Source organism: Taurulus bubalis (assembly GCF_910589615.1).
Source record: "Taurulus bubalis genome assembly, chromosome: 8".
Lineage (NCBI taxonomy): Eukaryota > Metazoa > Chordata > Actinopteri > Perciformes > Cottidae > Taurulus > Taurulus bubalis.
The window spans coordinates 23,288,694-23,310,273 of NC_136596.1; the positions used below are offsets into that span (position 1 = coordinate 23,288,694).

Genomic DNA, 21,580 nt, shown 5'->3' on the forward strand with positions numbered 1-21,580 from the left:
CATGACATTTTAATAAAACATTCATGGTCCCCAGAGGATGGATCGTACTGACTTTAGTGATCTCTTGAACCACTGGGATTTTGACGTTTTGGGTGAAATTGGATGGATTGTTGTTGTTCACGTAGTGATGTTCGTTATGTAATAACCTTGGCGCTCCTCTGACGTTTTTAACTTTCGCGCCATCATCAGGTGAAAAATGTAATTTGTCCACTACTTTGACCGACGGTATAACCTACAAAACTAAATGACGTTCCCCTCAATCTGGTATTTTAGTTTCTCTCGTTGAAAGAAAAGCCTTTACAAGTTTCTCAACGTAAGATAATCACTTTGGTATCAGTCGAGAAACATGATTATTATACTTTCGGGCACTACTTTGGAAAAGTGCCAAACAATACGCAGGCTATAATAGAATGACCATGACCTGGACGTCGGCCGGTTGGGTCACTACATGGTTTTACTTGTTGGCTTCATTGTTCACTATTAGAATATATGATTACCAAAATCATGGCTCTAATTTATGAAGTCTTTGTTTGTTGCCATGGATGGTAATGTCCTAATATATTATTAACTATCTCTGCACGATTAGTTTATTATCCAGGAGCGCTCGCTGTAATGTGTGCCACACTGTGACTTTCTAAGACGAGCACAGAGGCGACGCACATCGAGGTACCAGGCTGATTATCTTCACATCCACACGCAGAGGAGAATGTGTGTGTTTTTAATCCACATCTGTGTGTCTGTAATGACCAATCCCACATCAGATCCCAGGAGACTATAATGATGGTGTTCAGGGGCTCTTGACAGTGAACCAGTTTGGGAACCATGGTGGCTGGAGATCACAACAGCTCTGAAGATGGTAAAAGAAACCCTTCACCTCTCTTTACCTCTAAGCACAATGTTTCCATTGTTGGCGTTGCCTTAAAAACCTTCGGGCTGGGGGAGGTGAATGACATTCCTCAAACGCGTTGAATGGCTTTTTGCCGTCGCTACTAGACGAGGGCAAACACTGCCTGCCTCTCATTTAGCTTTCTGCCAGGAATCTGTCAGTCAGGACTGTCGCTTATAGTTTTTGGAACAGCAACCGTGACTCCTCCCTCGCCGAGGTCACATTGAGCTGCTAAATGGCACCGGGTGGGGTGGGGTTATACATCTGAGATCATAAGTCATAGAAAGTCCCACTCACTGTGGAGGTCTTGACAACGTTAATGAACTATTTCGCGTAAATAAAAAACAACATTTGGGGTTGTTTTAAGCTAATTTTACTGATGCCTCCGATCACTTCAGTCGTCTGATGTTAGTTTGTTGGCGAGCTAGCGTTAACCGATAGTGTCACATGAAGGATAAATAATGTCGCCGTGTAATACACCTTAAGCTCGTAGTCTCCTGGTAGCTGACGGGTTTTTAAACGTTGACCATGTAAAATCTTGAGCTCGGGTCAATGCATCGGCTACCAGGGCTGTCAAGATTGGCCCAAAATGAGATGAGGAATGTTATGCATAAGTAATCTTATTCATTTCACTACAAAAACATAATAAAGGTGGCAGCTGGCTGGAGGGAGATCAGCCGGTGATCCCACCGCAGGATGATCTCCAGTGTCAGTAAAGGGCCGGGCTGTGTGTGCTCTGCTTGTGCGCTCCCTATCAACGCTTCTCTTTTTTTGTTTTTATATTGTAGAAGTATGTTTGGTTGTTAAACGGGAACCGAGGTCGTCCAGTGTGGCTCGAACAAAGCTTTGCCATGCCAACCAAAACCTAGCGATCTCAAACCAGCCCGTTGCCATTAGTCGTATCAACTTCCTTGAAGCTGGGGTCAGAAAAAACTCCGTCAGGACATCCTGACAAAATCCATATCTGAACACAAACACTGTGACACACGCCGTTTTAAAGCCCAACCAGGATTATCTCTTCCTTCCTCCGACCGCCGCTGGTTCCCTCTGGCTCGCTCTCTGAATCCTGTTGCCGTGGTTACCCTTCCGTTGTACACAATGGCGTGGTGGTTGCGTAATGTTTTTTTTCTTTCTTCTGCCGGCGCAGCTCGTGGGCCACACTACAGCCGAGTGGGCATGCAGGGAGCACTCCGAGCCGTCCTCCCACACGGCGCTCCGTTTGCGGATGAAAAGCTCGGCCTCACCCGGGGAGGTTTTGTTTTTCACAGCGGAGAGCCGCAAAGACAAACGTACCTTATGGCCTCTGTCATTGGCTACTTTTGATATTCTCATCTGATCCTGGTGGGACTCGACTGGCTCGAGAAGCTGACCAAGATGTGGATGAGAAAGACGCCTAAAACTGATGGACAACGGGCTTCTCCATCAGCGTGGAGTCTCTTTGAGGGACTGATTTTAGTTTGAGACGTGTCTTTGCTGCACCGTCAAAGAAGTACACAAGAAGACATCATTGCATTGGTGTTGTTGTTTGATTCCGGTGTTTGGGAAGATTGCAACTTGTTAGTATCATGGATCAATATCTATTATAGAAAGATCAACATCAAAATAAAGATTGAAATGTTGCACTTATGTATATCATGTATTAATTATTTACCAGGTAAACTCCTTTCGAAGTTTCGGTATACTAAAGAGCGGAAATGGTTATGAAAACTATGCAAACAATATTCAGTATTTATCATGAATATGCTGATTAGCTAATTAATCGATGGACAGAATAATAATTAGCTCTTCCAGTAAACTTTCTCTGGTTCCAGCTTCTCCAATGTGGAGATTTGCTGCTTTTCCATCATTGAAAATCAAATATTTAAGGCTTTTGGACTGTTGGTTGGACAAAACAAGACATTTGAAGACGTCTCCTTAAACTCCGGAATTCTTTTCACTATTTTCACATTTTCTGGCATTTTATTGACGAAACATCCGATTGATTAATCGAAAAGTCAGCGGATAAATCTACAAGATGATAACTTCCACTGAAGCACGAGTATGATGGCAACCTCATGGGTTACGATGCTGTTTGTTTGCATGTTGCAAGTTTCTTTTCTCCCTTTTTTATTTGTTAGTTGAGAGTGAGAAGGCAGGAAACAAGAAGAGAGAGAGAGAAGGGAACTTAACAAAGGTCTCCAGCTAGAATGGAACCAGGGATGCTGTGGTTATGTGGTATCCCCTTAACAGACGGCACAGTGTTGAACTCAGGGGTCTTCGTTTCCTGAAAAGTCTATAAACATTGCTGTGACAATCTCCTGAAGCCCAAACGACATCTTCAAAGTGTTTGTTTTGTCCGACTAACGGTACAACAACCAAATACCAACTTGTCAATCACCTGCAGTCTCAACAGCGCAACGAATTTCGTACATAAAGAGTTTTTAAAAAGCAGCACTCGCTGCTTTTTAAAATTATTACTAATTTATAAATTGTCAGCAGTATGTAGTTTCTGTTCTGGTTTTTATCTGCGCTGTCATCTAGACTTACCATTTCCTCTCGACACATAAACACCCAAGACTTGTCAAACGTGGAGGAAGCGCTGAGAGCTCCGTCGCCTCCGGTGCTGTGGCGGAGGAGACCGATGTGGAGAATTCGGACACTGACAAAAGGGTGGTGTGCAGCGCCCGAGGGCTTTATGCATCCCCCATGAGCCAAGGACAATTTAATTAACTGGAGAAGCAGGACTGTAATTGTAGTGCATCTCTCACAAAAACACAAAGATCGTCGCTTCATTTTCTTTTCATGTGGAGATCGGGGATGGAACAATACGCAGAGCCCACATTCACACCGGGCTGTACGGTTGAGAAAAGATGGTGGTTGTTAAATTGAGGAGTGTTAGTAAGACGAACAACGAATAATAAGCTTTCACAGTCTCCCCGCTCTCTTTCTCTCACTGTCTCTCTAGTGTTTACTCTCCTAAGTGCCAAGCAATTTGGCAGCAATAACTGCGAAGACAATTTTTTTTTTTCAAAAACACTGTGCTGTCCTGTTTTTAAAGCCTCAGGTTCGTCACCAAATCCATAAAACCCGGCTGCTGCCAGCGCTGTGTTTTCCATTATAGTCTGACGGATGAGCTTCTTCTATAAGTATGGAAACACTTGATGAGTCGAGCTACGTGAAAAAGTCCTACTAATGAAGAACTAATGGACTGGCTTAGTCTTTAAGTGCTAATTGAAAGGAAGCACAGTTCTGCATTTCAATTTCCGTGCATGAGCAGTCATCACTGTTTCATTTGTGGAAGTTGCAGGATGCATCATTTATTTTCATTTGTGTTTGATAACGCAAATACAAATATTTTCCGGTATGCAGTAGCGAGGTCGCTCGTTTTCTTTAGAATCACGTGTATTGATTTGACCGGCTGTTGTTGGACTAAACTTGGTGCGAGTGGGCACACTGGAGCACTTCAGCCTGAGAGACGTCGAGTAAACGCAGAGCAGGCGGTTGAAAGAGGTTACGCAGCGCCGTTATTCCACTTTATCTGCGCGTGTGTATTCCACTCACCGGGGGACTCTGGGTTTTATACAGAAATTGTGGAGTTATATTGTAATAACATTTCAATTTCACCTGCTGCAGATTGTCTTTTCGAAGCCGGCCGACGGGGCGACGGCTGATCCCGTCAGCCAATCATCGGGGCGGCTCAAGCTGCTTTGTCACAAAGCTGCCGGGGATGGAGATTAATGCCAGATTACAACACATCACATTTATCTGACGGCTGCATTAACCGAACCTGAAACCTGTATTTAATGACATCAAATCCTTTTCAGTACGATATCACCGCAAAGTATGTCAGGCCGTCGAGCAGATTGGAGAGGCAGACGTGGTTCTCTTTGTGGTCGAGCTTGATGAAAGACATACATGCATATAGTAGGATGTTTTTTTTTGGGGGGGGGGGGGGAGATTTACTTTGCGCTTAAATTTGTTTCACTTATACTGACTGGTTTCAAAGCTGTTTCTCACCAGTGTGACGCAACAATGCGGTGGAGGAACATTGTAAATTTGCAGCAGATTTTTCGTATTTACCACCATTTATCTTTTTATTTTTTTTGCGTCAACGGGCCCAAATGACTTTCCTCTGAAATCAAGCAAGTGCATGTCAGCCACATTAGCATTTCATCCTGGCTGCTGGCCGATCTCGAGCCGTATGTTGTGCTTTTATTTCGTCGCTGTGTTTGTCCTACATTATGGGGTGTTGAGCGGAGGACTGCCCTCTGCTCCGAAGGCACATCATTCCAAAAACACCAATGGTCTCAAAAATGTCCCATTGGACCTAGAGCCCATTGCTCTAAAATTACACACTCTGTGGAACGCAGAGAAGCAAATGGCTAATTATCATGTAGAATGACATCGGCTGGAACAAAGGATTCCATTGGTCAAGCATTTCCATATTTTTATAGCGCGTTTCAGCTCATTGTTTGGCTTTCCTGACTGCAACGTTACTGTTTTTGTTTCCTCTCATAGCGTCATTTTCAAGATAGTTGAACAGCTAAAGAGTCACATATTTCTCTCAGCACTTGGTGGAGACCAAAAATGTAACCAAAAGAGAGTGTATTGAACTTACATGAGCCATGTAAGTTCAATATTGCTTCGAAACGGCTGATTGTGTAAATTGTTCACAATATCAACTTAAAAGTTGATTGTATGGATGTCTGTCTGAGATTTCTGTCGCCAGAAAAACACCAAAATATATGAAAGTAGGTGTGAACAATGTCATGCGACTTGCAGTTAATGTTTTTGCCTGTCGCTGGGCAGCAAAAAACAAAGTGAACAAACTACCCCCCCCAAAAAAAATGCAGCGAGCAAAGTTCCTCTGCGGTTCACACCAAAGGAAACCAAACTGTGGCTGAGATCACACTTATTGTGTTCCCACTTGTGTGTCATCCTCCACCCGTCCATGTGCATCAGTATCAGATTTGACAGAGAGGCTTTGTGTGTGCGGTGCGTTTCTTCCTGCATCTCTGCGAGCACGCCTGCTATTGTACTTCACGCTTTTCAGCTTTTCAGCACCCGCTCATATTTCACAGTAGTAGCGCTCAGAGCCAATCAATAGCTGGCTCTCAGTCGTGAGACAGAGAGATGCACCGTGTAGTACTGGCCACGATAACACAAGCACAGCGCTTCTTATCTCTCAAAGCTAAATCGAGTACCAGGACCTTAAAAATGAATGTTTTTCTTCCTGTGCCTCATCATGTATTGTGTTATTTAGGAGGTAGCGGGTCGTTATTGGTGCCCAAACAATTACTATTGTTTCAGTAATTTATAAAATAAATAATTAAAGATGTCACGTTGAGCTACAAGAATCTTTTACATTATGTTCACTTTTTATCAAAAAGGGAAGAATTTAAAACAAATTTACCGATTAATCGCTAATACAAAAATATCATCAGACCAAGAATTCGCTTCTGAATTCTTGAGCTGCTCGTGTCGCCCTTCAAAACAAAAGCATGGCGCTACGAGAACATCAGACCCACGCTGCAGTGACTGAGGGCTCTGACCTGCTCGGTAGTGGCTGCATTCATTCGTGTTCACAGACGTCTGAAGGGAAAATCCATAAATTCACAATTAAGTGTTTGCATGTAGATTAAAATAGGGTTTTCTATTATTATTGTAATAATAATGATGATAATTTGTGTTCACATCATGATGTGGTTTTTGATTTAAATGTTTTGTGGTGTTTTAATTTTCTCCCAGCGGTCTAGTTTGACATTTAGTCTCGACTAATAAACGAGAAAGTAGAATTGAAATACAATTTTAAAACCCGTCTTAGTAAGGTGGCTCTCACTTTTGTATTCAACAAAGATTTACTGAACTGAACAGCTGTTGATTTTTAATGCGACAACGATGATGATAATGATTTGAAACAATGAACTTTTGAGCAACCAATTGTTTTGTTGTTGTGCTAAATGTCCGTCTTTAGAGCCAGTGATGAGTCGGCTCTAATCCATGGAAATGACAGCTGCATGCTGGTGTAGTTGCTGTGAAAAAATAATATTCTGCAGCCTCTAAAACTGTTGGGAGCAGCAATTTAAAGCTCAGATGTTTTAACATGATGCAAGAAAACCCACCTACGTGTTTCAACCTTTACCTCACAGACGGTGTGTTGCAAGCAGGGCGTTTATTTTATCCTTGTACTTCTGTGTGTGTGTGTGTGTGTGTGTGTGTGTGTGTGTGTGTGTGTGTGTGTGTGTGTGTGTGTGTGTGTATGGCATGATATGCATACATTATACTCCCACGAGTGTAGGCTGTATTTAAGAGGCTGTAATGTATAGATGGATTATGGTGGGATTGAGGGCAAAGGTCACACGGGTGAGTATCAGACCTTCCTTTCCCAGCCGGGTCCCAAAGGAATTACTCGCATACTGGATTATTCTAAAAGTAAATGATTTCCATCTAATGCCGTCCAGACGAGAATAAGCTTTGGTTGTGCACTGGCTGGAAGCCAAATGTTCTCCGCTGGGGAAACACCTGGTTTACTTCTGCATTTTAGCAAATCCTCGATGCAGAGGCACCAAGATGTCGAGAAGATCCTAAAGCCAGCTGGTGAGTGTGTGTTTGTGTGTGCGAGCGTTCGTGTTCTTCAGCTGCTGTCAGCCCAAGCTGTGCCAGACACCCTGCGTTGATGACTTGAACTTCACACCGAGCTTGTTACCACCTCATTCTCACCGAGGGAGCTGCCTTCTCAACACAACCCTGTCTACTTGAAAGAATTCATATAGATCTGGCTCACATCAACAAGAAACGATGTACAACTTGTTTGTCTTGGCGTGCCGTTGCATGAAGAGTGGCATCAATATTTTGTCCATGGGCTGGAGAAAATGGATGATGCGTCATAATGTTGTGCCACAAAGTGCAGAGTGACTCCAGCATACCACGGCTCCACGATTAGCTTCTATCTGCCCGAGTCGTCATCATGACCTGTGCTACCTGGCGCACAGGTACCTTCCTCAATACTTTGCTTCCTCAATACTTGAGCGTTTAAAGGAAATGAAAAAGCCACTGTGAACACAGTTCACTTTGTGACATTCAGGGGGAAAAGTTCCTCTCAACGTGCTTTACAAGAAACTCAAAGATCCACTGCATTCAGATCTGCAGGAAAAACGCAGTAATACTGGAAAATACTGGAGAAGACGGCGACAGCTGCTTGTTCGACCCCGACTGTTTTTATCCACTGTGCCCGCACTCGCTGGCCACACTTTGTGTTGTGTGCTTGTTAGTGTCAGATTCATACTTCCAGGCCTCTCCCCTGATTCCTGTTCTCAAGGCCTTTCTGCTGCTCATTACAGCTGAACATGGTTCGGTCCAGCATCGCCTCAGCCCGACAAGGCCGGTCAGAGCAGCGGCCCTCGAACCGCCAGCAGCCGGGACGAGGCGGCGCTCGATCGGGTCCAGCGGTCAGTCTTTCTCACAAGACTATTTGTTGCTTCTCATAAGCGTGCACCCTGATAACACGCCTTATACCTACCTGAGCTATCTTGTATTTCCAACACGACATCGGCACTAAAGAATTTTACCCCAACCAGCGGCTAGTAGTGGTGACATTTGGCTTTCTGATGGAAACATTTAGTTATCTCAGTTTTTACGTCAGTCAGGAAACTTCCAGGTGATTGTGAATGTTTTTTGTAATGTTGCCCTCTCAAATATATTGTTGCATTGTGAGCATAGGTATATTTTGTGTTGCATTACATTAATTATTTTCAGTATTACTTTTTTTTATGTCAGTAGTACCTAAAACCTCAGGCGAAGTTGACAGTCAACAGTCCACAACCCAAAGATAATAATATTTATGGCGTATTATAGAGAAACGCAGCAAAGCTTTGGCTTTTGTGCTTGAAAAATAAAAGCATTGTTCTACCGATTGTCTAGTCGGTTCTGCACCTCATTGTTTCGCTGCATTACCTCCACTTAGCAGCTGCTCTTGTCCAAGGTGACTCGTAAGAAGTCATCTGATCCGATATCTGCAGCGTGAAGAAGTCTCTCTAAAGGTGTTTCAGCACCGGGGCTGCATAATGAAGGCCTTTGTGCTTTGAAGCAACACCTCAGCATCAGCAGACACAAAATCTAATTTGCAGAGTCTGCAGCGGCTCAGCCGCCGTGTGGCTGTTTGCATGCAAATTGGCTGAGCGCAGGTCTGTTTTTAAGGAAGCAGCGTCGGTTACTTTGTACTGTTGCGTACTGTCGCTCCCATGTGTGTACGTTCAACAGGCGGGGACTGTATGAAGTACACACCTGAGAGAGCTCAGTCTATTCTATTATTGGGGTTTTAGAGAAGCATGCGGCAGTAAATCTGTTGACCGCCGCCGTGTATTTCCACAGATAATAACAGTGTTGGGTAATGCAAAGCTCTCCTCGAGGCATTGTCACACAGCCGGGCAAACAAACCTCTCCTTTCCTTTCCCAACCAGCTCCCAATCATCCTCTCCCCTTTTACAGAAACAAGTAGGCCGAAAGCAGGAAGCCTTGTCCGTGCTTTAAGCACTACAAAGGTACAAAGGGGATGCAGCAATTTGATCCGGCAGCCTATCTGGGGTTTTGCGCTGTGCAGGGAGGGGAGGGGGCTCTTGAGAAACGGCCTCCCTGCCTCTGTTTGTCAGTGATTCCCAGGAAGGCGTTTTTTCTTCTCTGCCTGCTCATTATTTTCTGCCCCATCTTTGCGATTGCTCAGCAGCTCCGGTGCAAGTCAGTGCTCTCCCTCCACATCCCCAGAGGATGAGAGGGGTTTCTCAGCTAGCCTCTGCTAGTAGTAACAATAAACATGAGGGGCCTATCAGGTGGGGCGAACCCCCCCCTGTCAACGTAGCTGTAAGCTATATATATTTTAAAATCTTAGCTCTCAGAAAGAGCAACTGGACCGGGGTAAGAACGCTGCCTCGTTCAGTTGAACCGCTGCCATTTCTCCCCTTGTTTGTATGTGTGTGTGCAGCTGGTGTTGTTCACAAAGGGTGGGCTCGCTTTCCCCCTCTCTCTGTGTGCGTACAGGGGCAGCAGCGCTTTGGAAATAACAGAGGCGTGGACGTTTGATTCCCACAGGCCACATGCCATCACACTGGCTGTGTTTAGTGGCTCAAACGGCAGTCGTTTTGGGGGTTTTATTTTCATGATACGTGGCAGATTACTTCTTCTTAAAAGGTTGAACAAGTATCTATCTATATGGTCTTCCATCGGCTCTTCTAATTAGGTGGGGGGGACCTGCAGGAAACGCACTCAAACACACTAATTCACCACGATGCTGATGGCATTTGCCAACCAATTATCCGCAGTTCATAGCAATATGCAGAAATGCACATTTCAATGCATTCTTGTGTTCAGGTTTGCGTCATAAACAATAGTGCTGTTACATGTTGTCAAAACCTCATCACACATGAATTATTCTACTCTGTCTCTCTGTTGAAAAGGTCCTGCCTTGTAAAGCTGACAACAAGTAAAGTAATTATAGAACCTCTTTACATCTTTCCTCCTCCAGAGTCGCTGCTCCGCTTCACTGCAGTCTCAACCTGACACCCATCGGGTGCTTTAACATAATAGTCCACGTTGATAAGTCGAGTAACTTTTCCACGTTCGGGGAATTTGAGAAAACATCGGTGTCCACTGAATTCATGGAGCAAAAATAATTTGTATGTTTAAAAATAAATCAATGGCAATTCACCAAACTCTTCACCGATAGCACGATGTAGTAGCATTGAACAGTGAACCTTTCGGTGCATTGTGTGAATTGGCTAGAATTTGCATGCAAAAGTCTCCACTTGCCTGTTTTTAATGGTCAGGCAGCATAAGAGCCCTCACAAAATACCACACAGGTTATGTTCAAGTGCCTGCAATGGATGTTGGTTCTTTTTTTTTTTTTTTTTGTACGCAGGACTTTTTCAATACGCTGAATAGTCCGACAGACTTGTATTTCTCACACAACATTGCTTTTTTCTTGTGTTTGTGTCATAAAACCATTATATGGAAGCGCTGACAGGAGAAGTAAATCCCGGGGGGGGGAAACAAAGTGTCACAGGATGTCTTCACAATCTGCACAGATGGCGTATCATCATGAACAGGAAATCGGTCGTGTTCTCCTTTCTCATCCGCAACAGTGTTTTCACACCCAAAGTCCCACGGCTTCACACATCACGCTTTTCCTCTGCATGAACTGTGGAAAGTTTGAAGGATGTTGTGAGGAAGCTGCTAGTTTTTCTTGGGCTTCTGGTTTGTTGCTGTCGTAATTGTTTGCCTTTTTGCAGTTTCAGTGGTCTGCACATGGAGTTGCACGTGTTAGCCGTTGGAACGGTTTTACTTTCTGCTCACCTGGATGTGCGTTTGTGAAAAGGAAAACGGGGCGAATGAGAAGAGAGGTGAACTTGTAGGTCGAACATATATAATATTCTCATCACGTGGCTGTCTGAACTTGACCTTTTTTATAGCTGCACGTTTGCAGCTTAAGTGATTATCCTTTGAGCTATAATAGTGTGCAGAGTCCTGTGTGTCTGCTTGTATAATAATAGTACACACACACACACTGTGTGAACAGCAGACACAGATTAGAACCTGATGTTTCTGTCCCTGCGGTCTACACGATGGAGGCCTGACTGACAGGTGGGGATGGGAGTGTCATTATCACGAGAAAGCGCTCATCCTTCGTCTCTCTCTCTTCCTCTTCACGGTGTCTGCTTTGTGTCTGGTTCGGTCGCGGCACAAGCCACTTCCTCAGAGACATCATTCCCTTTGAGCTAATCCAAGGTTCGGTTTGTCAGCAAACAATCCCTCAACCGTAGGAATCGGATTACTTCCCTTTCAATATATGTCAGTTTAATGTGGTTGATTATGATGCTCGGACGATATCCAGAGGGTTATGTCAAACTTTTGGATTTTAGTTTTACTGTTTTCTCCCGCCACACTCATCAGCTGTTCTCAAAGTAGATGAAAACAGTTTTTCTCACATAGAATTGTGTATTGGAAATAAGGCTGTCTCTACCTTTTAACCAATATGGCTTTTCAAGGCTTCCAAATCCACCTATTATTTTAGTATTTGTTTATTTTGTGCATCAGTGGAGCCACTTGCCAGGGTGACGGACAACTCCACAAGTATTGCATTGATAATTGATCAGGAGTGTTTTTGCCCACTGTGTAATACCAATGATTATTTTCAATGTTGACTCACCTGCAGACTATTTTTGCTCGTCAATCGTTGAGTCTATGAATTGTCCAAATATATGGTAATTCCCAGAATCTAAAGTCTTTAAATTGCTTGTTTAGTCTGACCAACAGTCCAACACCCAGAGAGGTTTTATTTACTAGGATATATGACAAGGAAAAGCTGCAAATCCGCACGTTTTACGAAGCTGTAACTGGGAAATATTTCACCCACTGTGTCATTAACCTTCCACCGGCAACTATTTAACAGGGATGTGCAAATGCAACGCGCCGTGCCACTCGAGGGAGCGGCTGAGGTCGCTCATTGGCCGTGCTTGTTGCTCCACAGAATCAAAGAGCAGGAAGAAGAGATGCGACCATGTTTTTAGCCGCATGTTTAGGCATGTTTTTAATCTTTTTTTTTTTTTTTTTAATTATCTGTGAACCTGCAGATTATTTTCACGACTAAGCGATTATTGGTTTTGGCTGTCACATTCTACGAAAGCAAATAGTTTTTGTCCAACCATCCAAATTCTAAAGACATTCAGATTACAATCGCATTAAAACAAAGTGATGCTGCAGATCCTCACATTTAAGAAGCTCTAACCATCACATGTCTTGCTATATTGCTCTTTTTCAGCCCCTGTGCGAGCAGCAAACTTTCTAAAATCTAAACGGCGGTCTGTATCTACATGAATGTGGGCGTGGCCTCAGACATCAGTGATCGGTCCATGGGGGACACGCCACAGTCACGGGTTCAGAGCTGGGAGACGTTATTAGACCCTGATACTCACCCTGAAGCCTTATTTCTCTTTTTGGCCTCCAAGCTCCTCTGCAGCTGGCAGTGTTGTAGTCTGGATCCTGGGTTTCCTCATCAAATATTGGGACTCATTGAGCAAGGATTAGAGTGGGAACATATAGCTAAATTACTGAACTGCTTCCTGACAAGTGTGCACTCTCGTCTTGGCAGGACTGTGGGAGTCAGATGACGGCGCAGGGGAACTCGCTTTATTGCGGCTATTCTTCTTCTTCTTCTTCTTCTTCTTCTTCTTCTTCTTCTTCTTCTTCTTTTTGCCAAGGCAGTGGAAGCTTTTGCCATAAAGCTGTAAATCTGTGTGAAAATCTGGGCTTGGATGGAAATGAAAAAACACGAGACAGAATGTGGCGCCCTCTCTCATCCCCTACTCCCTTGTTCTATTCCTCCCTCTGTGGGTGTTCGGTACACTAAGTGCTAAATGATTGCCAGGGCCGCGAGGAGCCACAATCGGCGGAGGCGTCAACGGCCCTCAGCCAAGTGTCCTTGCTATCTCCCCCGAGTAGTTTTCCCGGCCGACATTTTGAGGTGGAGTCGGCGCTATCCAGTCGGTACGGCAGCGTTCAATAGATGTAGCGTTGCTGATGGACTTTCCCCGACAGCTCCTGCGTTGTGCATACATGGAGGACTTGTCAGGCTATAATGTCACTCAGGCTCGTCACGCATGGATTGCAAAGTCTGAGTCTATAAAGGCTGCACACGTATCCACTCACCTGTTGACACTGTACCGTATAGCACATGGTTGGGAAGAAACACCTGGGCAGGTCAGCTGATGAATGTTCTCGGTGGGATCCAAATAATTTTGGTCAACATTACACAAAAACGCTTTATATCCCAGAGAAACATTATTAACATGTTGCTGCTTCATGTCGAGTCTTTAAAAAAAGAAATGTCACGTTAGCTAAACATGCTTATTTGAAAATCTAAAACCAGTCAATGTTGTGTGTCTTTTGCATTTAAAACGGTCCAAATTGTTTGTGTTAATTCTGCTAATCAACAAAACATCTTTTAATTGCGTCTGCTCTCGATTCAGCCAATAGTTTCTCGTGTTGATTGTCAAAGAATTTACACAAAGTGTAATTATTTTTAAATTGTATAAATCCTACATGTTTTCCACAGATTGTTCATCATATAAAACATATCAAACTTGAACCTTTTCAACCGGTAGTTTGAACTGTTGAGGTACAAATGTTGGATTTCTAAGAGTTCTAAAACGTTCATTGAGCCTCTTTCCACCCAGAGTTACTACGAGATACTAAACACTCTAGGACTGACGTGTTTTATGTCACTGATCTATCGTGAATGATGCATCTTCTAGTGGCTGGGCGTGCGGGGCGGAGGATTCCCGTGTGGATGTTTGTCAGCTGTGTTGATGTTGTGCTGAGCTGTGATTCTCATCAGGCTGCTGCCCGAAAGTCATTCACACACTGCCGTCACCAGGGTGAGGGCAGGTGTTATTTTGTTGAATACTTTCTTTTTCCACCGCAGATAGTAATTAGGACTCTTGTAAATTAGCGTTTTAAATATACCTTACGGAGTAATTGTGTTTCTGGCGTTGCAGTCAACTCGTCCACGGGGTTCGCCCACGATGTCGCCCTGATTTCCATCTGAATACATTCTTGTGTCTCTATTCAGCTTCCATTGCTATTCCTGTATCCAGGCGGCGTCGGGCATGATGCATCAGCCAGTTATTAAATTAAAGCTTATTATCCCGCCCACTCCTTTTTTTTGGCTCCAACGGCCGTGTTTACCAAAAGCAGGGTGGCTGCTTTTATTAGTGAACAATGGTGAACTCTGTGGGATTTTAATGCGTGAGCACAAGGATGGCCTTGAAGCTGATTGATCACTGCCATTTAGTTCTATTTATTTATCGGTCAATTGTTCATTTTGTCAGCTGTCCTCGTTCATTAATTATATCAAATTCTGTCTTATTGATGGTCTTATTTGTTTATGAAAGAGTTGTGTTTTTTTGTTTTTAAAGGATTGAAAAATACACTTACTTGAGAATGTCGTTACCACTCTCACTCTCAAAATGATGTCAAAAAGCTAGTTAGCTTAGCATAAAGACTGGAAACAGAGGGAAGCGGCTAGCCTGGCTCTGTCCAAAGGTTGTACGGATCAAACAAATGAGATATACCACCTTAATGAGCGATCTTCAGAGGTGTTTAAAGGCAGATTTATTTTATTCTGTATCAACGTTTCAAGGCCAGACGACCTCTTTTGACAACGTTTTTCTTCTCTCCCCCTCTCCCTCGCTAGTGGCCAGTTTGCTGTGGTCAGAAGATGTCGGCACAGGGGCACGGGGGTGGACTATGCCGCCAAATCCATCAAGAAGCGCCGCAGCAAGTCGAGTCGGCGAGGGGTGACGAGGGATGACATCGAGCGCGAGGTGAGCATCCTGAAGGAGATCCAGCACCCCAACATCATCACGCTCCACGAGGTGTTTGAAAACAAGGCGGACGTCATCCTGATCCTGGAGCTGTGAGTGGCCTCGTCTCCTTAATCTACTTCCAATGTGTTCATCACATCCTGGCCCGTTGAAGTTGTTATTTACTGCTTGATACAAGACAGACTTTTTTTTCACAAAAGTTATTTAGGATAAACTATATCTTCTAATGTTGTCTTTTTAAGAACAGTTTAATGTTCAGGCAAATGTTCTCTTTTTAAAGTCCATGGATTTTAGTTTTACACTTCCATAAAGCCGAAGGACTCACAAGAGCCAGATTTAATAAAAGCGACTCCCTCAAGCTCCAGAAAACGACGGAGCCTACATTTCCCATTATTCAGTCAAACGTGCCCAAGCAGAGATAACCGTTCTCACATCAACAGGGTTATATTTTTTCACACTTTTGTACAGCTTTTCAGTTTTACTTGCTCATGACGTTTAAACTAAACTTCAATGTGTAAAACCCAATTAGAAAAACTCTTGTTTTTGAGTTTTTTGTTTTCAAATAAAACAAAAATAATTTTCTAATAGTGGTCACAAGTCATCGTAGTAACACCTTTTCCAGGTAGATTATAAACTGCACCTGTAGCTGGAACCACTTAGCGGTGTCGTGTGGCACCAGTCAAACCAGTCAAACTAGATTAGGTGGAACTATAAACGCTGGAAGTTAATTCATGTTTACGTTACAATTATAATCCGGCGAACACGCTTATTCACGACAAATATGCACGAAAGCAGAGGCGAGGAGGTCACCTTCATGCCAGTCCGTAATGAGTGAGCGCTGCGGTCGCCGGACCACATTCCTGACCAGTGATCGCACAAAAACCTGTCCGTACTTGCGGTACGATGCGCGCGCGCGCGATTTAATGAGTCCGTGGCTCACTTCCAGCTCGATGCAGTGACGCAGTAGAGCTGATCACTGGGGCTACAAATAGCAACGCAATATTCTCTAACGCTCGATTAAATGCTTTCAGAGGGGAATTATCTGAATGAAAATCATCACAGGACGACCTTCAACTAACGCTCAGCAGTAGAAATACGATCTTATTTATCATTAGCAAGCTGTTTAATTCTGTTTTTGTCAACACAGGGTTGGTATTTAGAGTCGTATCAATATAATAAACCACTGTAGAGCGCTGCAGACTCCTTCCCCTCAAACATTTGCGGAATGGTTCTGATGTTTCCTCATTCCTCTAAAACACTTTACTCAACGTGAACTCGGCTCCCCTCACAACTTTATGTAAAAACATTTCCGTATAATATCCTATTCCATCAGTTCCCCCAAATTCATTTGTGGATATAAATAAGCTTTTCGTTTGCACAGTGATCGAGTTGAGCTACAACGCCTGGTTTAAATAACTGTACTCAAAAGGAGTACTTTGCTTTTGTGGCTTTAGACTGGATGTTAATGAACCATTATAAATATTGTATAATATACAATAATAATGTACAACCTCAGGATTCCCACAAAGAGCAGGTGGCACTGACCTGTGAATCTTAAAGCTACTGTGATGTATTCCAATGAAACCAGTTTAGAGTCGGCTTGATGCCGCTGCTGAAACTGTAGGGTTCAGCCCATTAGGGAGGATCCATCGATTTTATCTCTTCTTTGGAGTTATTCAAGTGAGTTTGTCTTTCAAGCGGGCAGAATATAAACCCAGACGATGGAGAAGTGGACGGGGAAAGGTCGGGGAAACGACTGTGGCGGAGGACAGTCCAGTTACAGCGGACGTCCCTTTTCGCTGTCGGTCATAAAAAGTATCTTTTAAAAAAAAAGGGACCTCTGCTATAATGGGACTTTCGCTGCTGTAAAGAGCAGGTCTGCTGAGCCACTTCCCCCAGAATAAAGGTTAACCGGAAGAAGAACAAATCTAATTTCACTGAGCACTGAAATGCTTTCTATTCTACTCGGTTCTTTGACTCTTTATGACCTTGTATCAATGCTTTTTATGTCTGATAAGCCCAGAATTTATATCCTTATAAATCACAAGAGGTTGTAAAGGTTATAGAAGCAGCGTGTGGCTGGTTAGTCAGTGCAGCTCTCCAGCATGGGGTGTGTTATAACTGTTGTTGTTTTGGGGTAGTCCTAAACATCATCAGTCTCACCTGATCTCTCGGGACCCTGAAGCCTTTAAACGACGGGTCCGTAGACGCTGGCGTCCGTCCGTCCTGCCGTTTGGCTTCATCTCACACTTCGCTCTCACTGACGATGTCGCTCACTTCCACACTGCATTGTTTAACTGTGCCGAGTTCAATTAGAACAAAGCGCTGAGCCAAGCAATTTAAAGATGAGCTCAAGTCGGTGTTACAGAAAGACACTGTTCTGTGAGGGACGAGACCAATGATAAAGCAGGTGATGGGTCTTTTTTACATGATCTATAATCTCACACATTACCCCTGTTCTGCTGTCTGTGGAGATCCGGCAGTTTATTTTCATGCTATTTTCCAAACTTCTTTATGTCTGAGAACGATGCACTCGCTCTGAGCCTCTGACAAACCATTTGGTGAGGATTTGCTCCCTGACATGACACGTCTGTTTTCATTGTGACGCCATTGTCGTGTGTTTGTGTGGACTTGACACACGGCGAGAAGAGGAAATATGAACCAGGAAGGGTAGCTTGAAGACTAAATATAGATAGATAGATGCCAATACACCATTTCTAGTTAATGCTGCACTCGTTTGACGTTGATGAATTTAAGCTCCCTGCGGAGCAAAGAAAATCTTGGTTGACTGGTTGAAGATTAGGTAGAATTTCAATCAATAGGTTGAACTATTATGGTTTTTTGTCTGCATTTAGTGCACTGACTTTTGTCTGCAAGAAAACTCTATAAAGAGATTTTTGAAGAAGAAAAAAATAAAAGCGATTTAAAAACAGACCCAAAGCAGACGAGCGCTCACCCTCCCATATTCAGTATGATTACCAGGAGTAGAAGGAGCTATCAAAGCTGCCGTGAGGCCTGCAGTCATATCACAAATAAAACCATTTGGCTATTTATCAGACCAAAGATATTGAAATGCGTCATGCAAATTCTATACATGCTCACCCTTAGCCAACCAAGTAGCCGAGTGATACGCAGTTCAGGGTTTTTTTAAACACCTGAATCCAGCCGACGGTCCGACCGGCAAAAAAATGCGTGAATCAACCGCGCGAAAGCGACCCGCCTCGCAAACACGCCAACAACCGTCCAAAAGATTCATCGTCTTGTTTTTTTTATATCCCTGAGACAATCTTGTAATGGACTCGACTGAGAGTCTTTTAGTGGTTGATCCACTGAAGGTCGTCCAGAGGAGGAGACGATGCGTTGTGGAGTTTGAAGAGTGAATTATTTAAAACCACTGAATTAGCATTCAGAGCTGGTCGGGCGACATCATAATGCCAGCAGGTAAAACAACAAGTTGCATGCTGGTTGCTAAAAAATATTTAGATCTCTGTTGTGTCCCTTTTTGTCCTCCACATCTCCCCCCCACCTGCTGCACCCTGGGTAAATAAACAACCGCGACAGCCCTCTGACGTTAAGCGTTGAGGAACCCCTTTCTCTAAATAAAGTACTCTCCAGATGATGCCAGGCAGTAAAAATGATGGCAGCGTTTAAATAGATGTAAATCATAAGTTGTAAAACTGCCAACTGAAACGTATTTTTCCATTTTAATTTCCATTCCTCGCATATGTTGTCAGACATTTGTACAGCCGAGTTGACGCTCAGCGGCTGAATGAACACGGCTGTAATTACAGTGATCTGCACCCTTCCTCTCTCCTCAGCTCTCTCCATCACCCTTCCTCTCTCCTCAGCTCTCTCCATCACCCTTCCTCTCTCCTCAGCTCTCTCCATCAGCCTTCCTCTCTCCTCAGCTCTCTCCATCAGCCTTCCTCTCTCCTCAGCTCTCTCCATCAGCCTTCCTCTCTCCTCAGCTCTCTTCGTCAGCCTTCCTCTCTCCTCAGCTCTCTCCATCACCCTTCCTCTCTCCTCAGCTCTCTCCATCAGCCTTCCTCTCCTCAGCTCTCTCCATCACCCTTCCTCTCTCCTCAGCTCTCTCCATCAGCCTTCCTCTCTCCTCAGCTCTCTTCGTCAGCCTTCCTCTCTCCTCAGCTCTCTCCATCACCCTTCCTCTCTCCTCAGCTCTCTCCATCAGCCTTCCTCTCCTCAGCTCTCCCCATCACCCTTCCTTTCATGTAATCATGCCGTGGCTGTGATGAACCCTCCGCTCTCTCCCTGACTGCCACTTTTCTACCTTTTTTTTTTTTTTTTTAAGCGCTGAATCACGCGATGCTGTTCGTTAAATTAGCTAAATGTTGACAGATAGGATGCAGGACGACGTGTTGAGGCTGTTATTTATTTGTTATGCTTATTAACGGGGTATAATAAGACGCAATATCATTTAATTCTGATGGGATAAGAAATCCAAGATACCAAAGACTTTTGTATCGTATAATGTTGTATCTCTTTTGCCCAAAAAGTAGCCATATCTGGTTCAGTATTCATTAAATGCTGTGGATCAAAACACTATTTAGTTCCAATATGTTCTGTTTTTGTGCCGTAATCTTGTTAATTTGTGCAAACTGTTGCTTTTCATCTGATTTAAAAATGAAATATTTTCCATAATTAATTATCTTATTTTTTATTTTTTTTTCAATTTTTACCCAGATTATCAGGCCTTTTTCTTTTTATGAAGATAATGTAATGATACAAACACTTTAAATATTCCGATAAAGTGATCTTGACTCGAGCAATGGGTTGTCCTTTTTCCCACCATCTAGCCGTTGATGTTTTAAATGGAGGAGATTTAATAATAATAATTAAGAAGTTTATCGAGAACAGCGGTGGTTATAAATGTAATCGGTAAGTGTAAAGTGGTCGGGATCTAACGCACCGGGATGATTAGATTACCTCAGATCAGCTCTGATAAGCAGGGATTTGTAGCTCGCTCTGACCTGAGAGATCTCACATTTGATCTCTCCTCTCTCCTCTCGTGTCCAGCGTGGCCGGCGGAGAGCTCTTCGACTTCCTGGCGGAGAAGGAGTCTCTGAGCGAGGAGGAAGCCACTCAGTTCCTCAAGCAGATCCTGGACGGAGTCTTCTACCTGCACGCCAAACAAATCGCCCACTTTGACCTTAAGGTACGACAGAAACTAGAATACAGACGTCATCGTCCATCAGTCGTGTGCCTTAGGCATGAGAACGCCACGTTTCTGAGATATTGTTCCTTCCGTCAGCTTGTATTGTACACATTGCTAATGACTTTATGACGGTATTTATTTGATGTGGACATCACAGTGACATTAGAATTCATAACATACATCTATGCACACAAAAACAGATGCACTGTGTTGAGTGTCTATAGCGAAACGCACTATAGTATACACTTCACTACATACTTATGCTTAACGGCTTTAAGTATGTTGGACATTAGAGACGGTATTGAAGGTGAAAAGAGTAGTTGATTAATTGTCAGCCGAGAGAACATTACATTACACCTATTTTGTTCATGGTTTCAGTCTCTTTTTTTTTGGACTGATGGTAATATAAGGTATTTAAAGATGTCACCTCGGCTTGATTCATCAAGAAAACGATTAGCAGATCGATCAGTACGCATTGGTTTTACATGTTGGAGACACTCTTCTTCCAAAATGCAATGAAAATATTCAAGAAAACAAAAATATTTAAAATAATTCACTTTTTCTTTGTACAGTTGAACTGACGATGGCATCCCCAAGGTCGTAGTTAGATTTATATCTGTTGCCTCACTTTCTGTTTTGTACAAAACTGAAAATACATAATACGTTATGAACGCTAGTATTTAGTACACGATAAGCTGGTTTGTTTGTCCTTCGTAGGGCTTTTGTTTCACACAGTTCAACAAATGCAAATCAGACTGTTTAAGTGATTAGTCTTCAAAATGAGAACCAAAACAGAATTATTGGGCAATTTCATAGAAGTGATCTACTCTTCTGATGATTGTGATATTTCCATGAAAACACTGGACAACACATTGTTTTCCTGTTATCAGAGGTCACAGTAAAGTGCTGCATTTTCTTCAACCCCCCTCCATGGGAGAAGTTCACATCCATTTTCCAAAATGCCAACTCAATGGAGAAGTGGATTTGCAGCATTATTATAATTATTTTTGTACATTTTTTTTTTTTTTGCAACAGCAAACCTCTTAACCTTTTTATATCAGTTTCTCTTGGTATCGACGTTTTTGGAGCCAATGCATCTGAGGCAAACTACCATGACTCATCAGTTTTGGTTTATTTAGGGATTGTGTGCATGCTCAGCGACTCACAGCG

General features: G+C 43.3%; 1 protein-coding gene across 2 annotated transcripts in view; it reads left to right on the forward strand.

The window, feature by feature from the left end:
• The window catches only part of dapk1 (death-associated protein kinase 1), a gene marked incomplete at its 3' end in the record, with an annotated part of 60,805 nt that overhangs the window by 8,807 nt on the left and 30,418 nt on the right, over positions 1–21,580 (forward strand). For both annotated transcript variants that reach the window (XM_079221880.1, XM_079221881.1), the window contains exons 2-3: positions 15,108–15,329; positions 20,272–20,410. In XM_079221880.1, the coding sequence (XP_079078006.1) occupies positions 15,108–15,329; positions 20,272–20,410 (361 nt within the window). The remainder of the gene's footprint in view (positions 1–15,107; positions 15,330–20,271; positions 20,411–21,580) is intronic.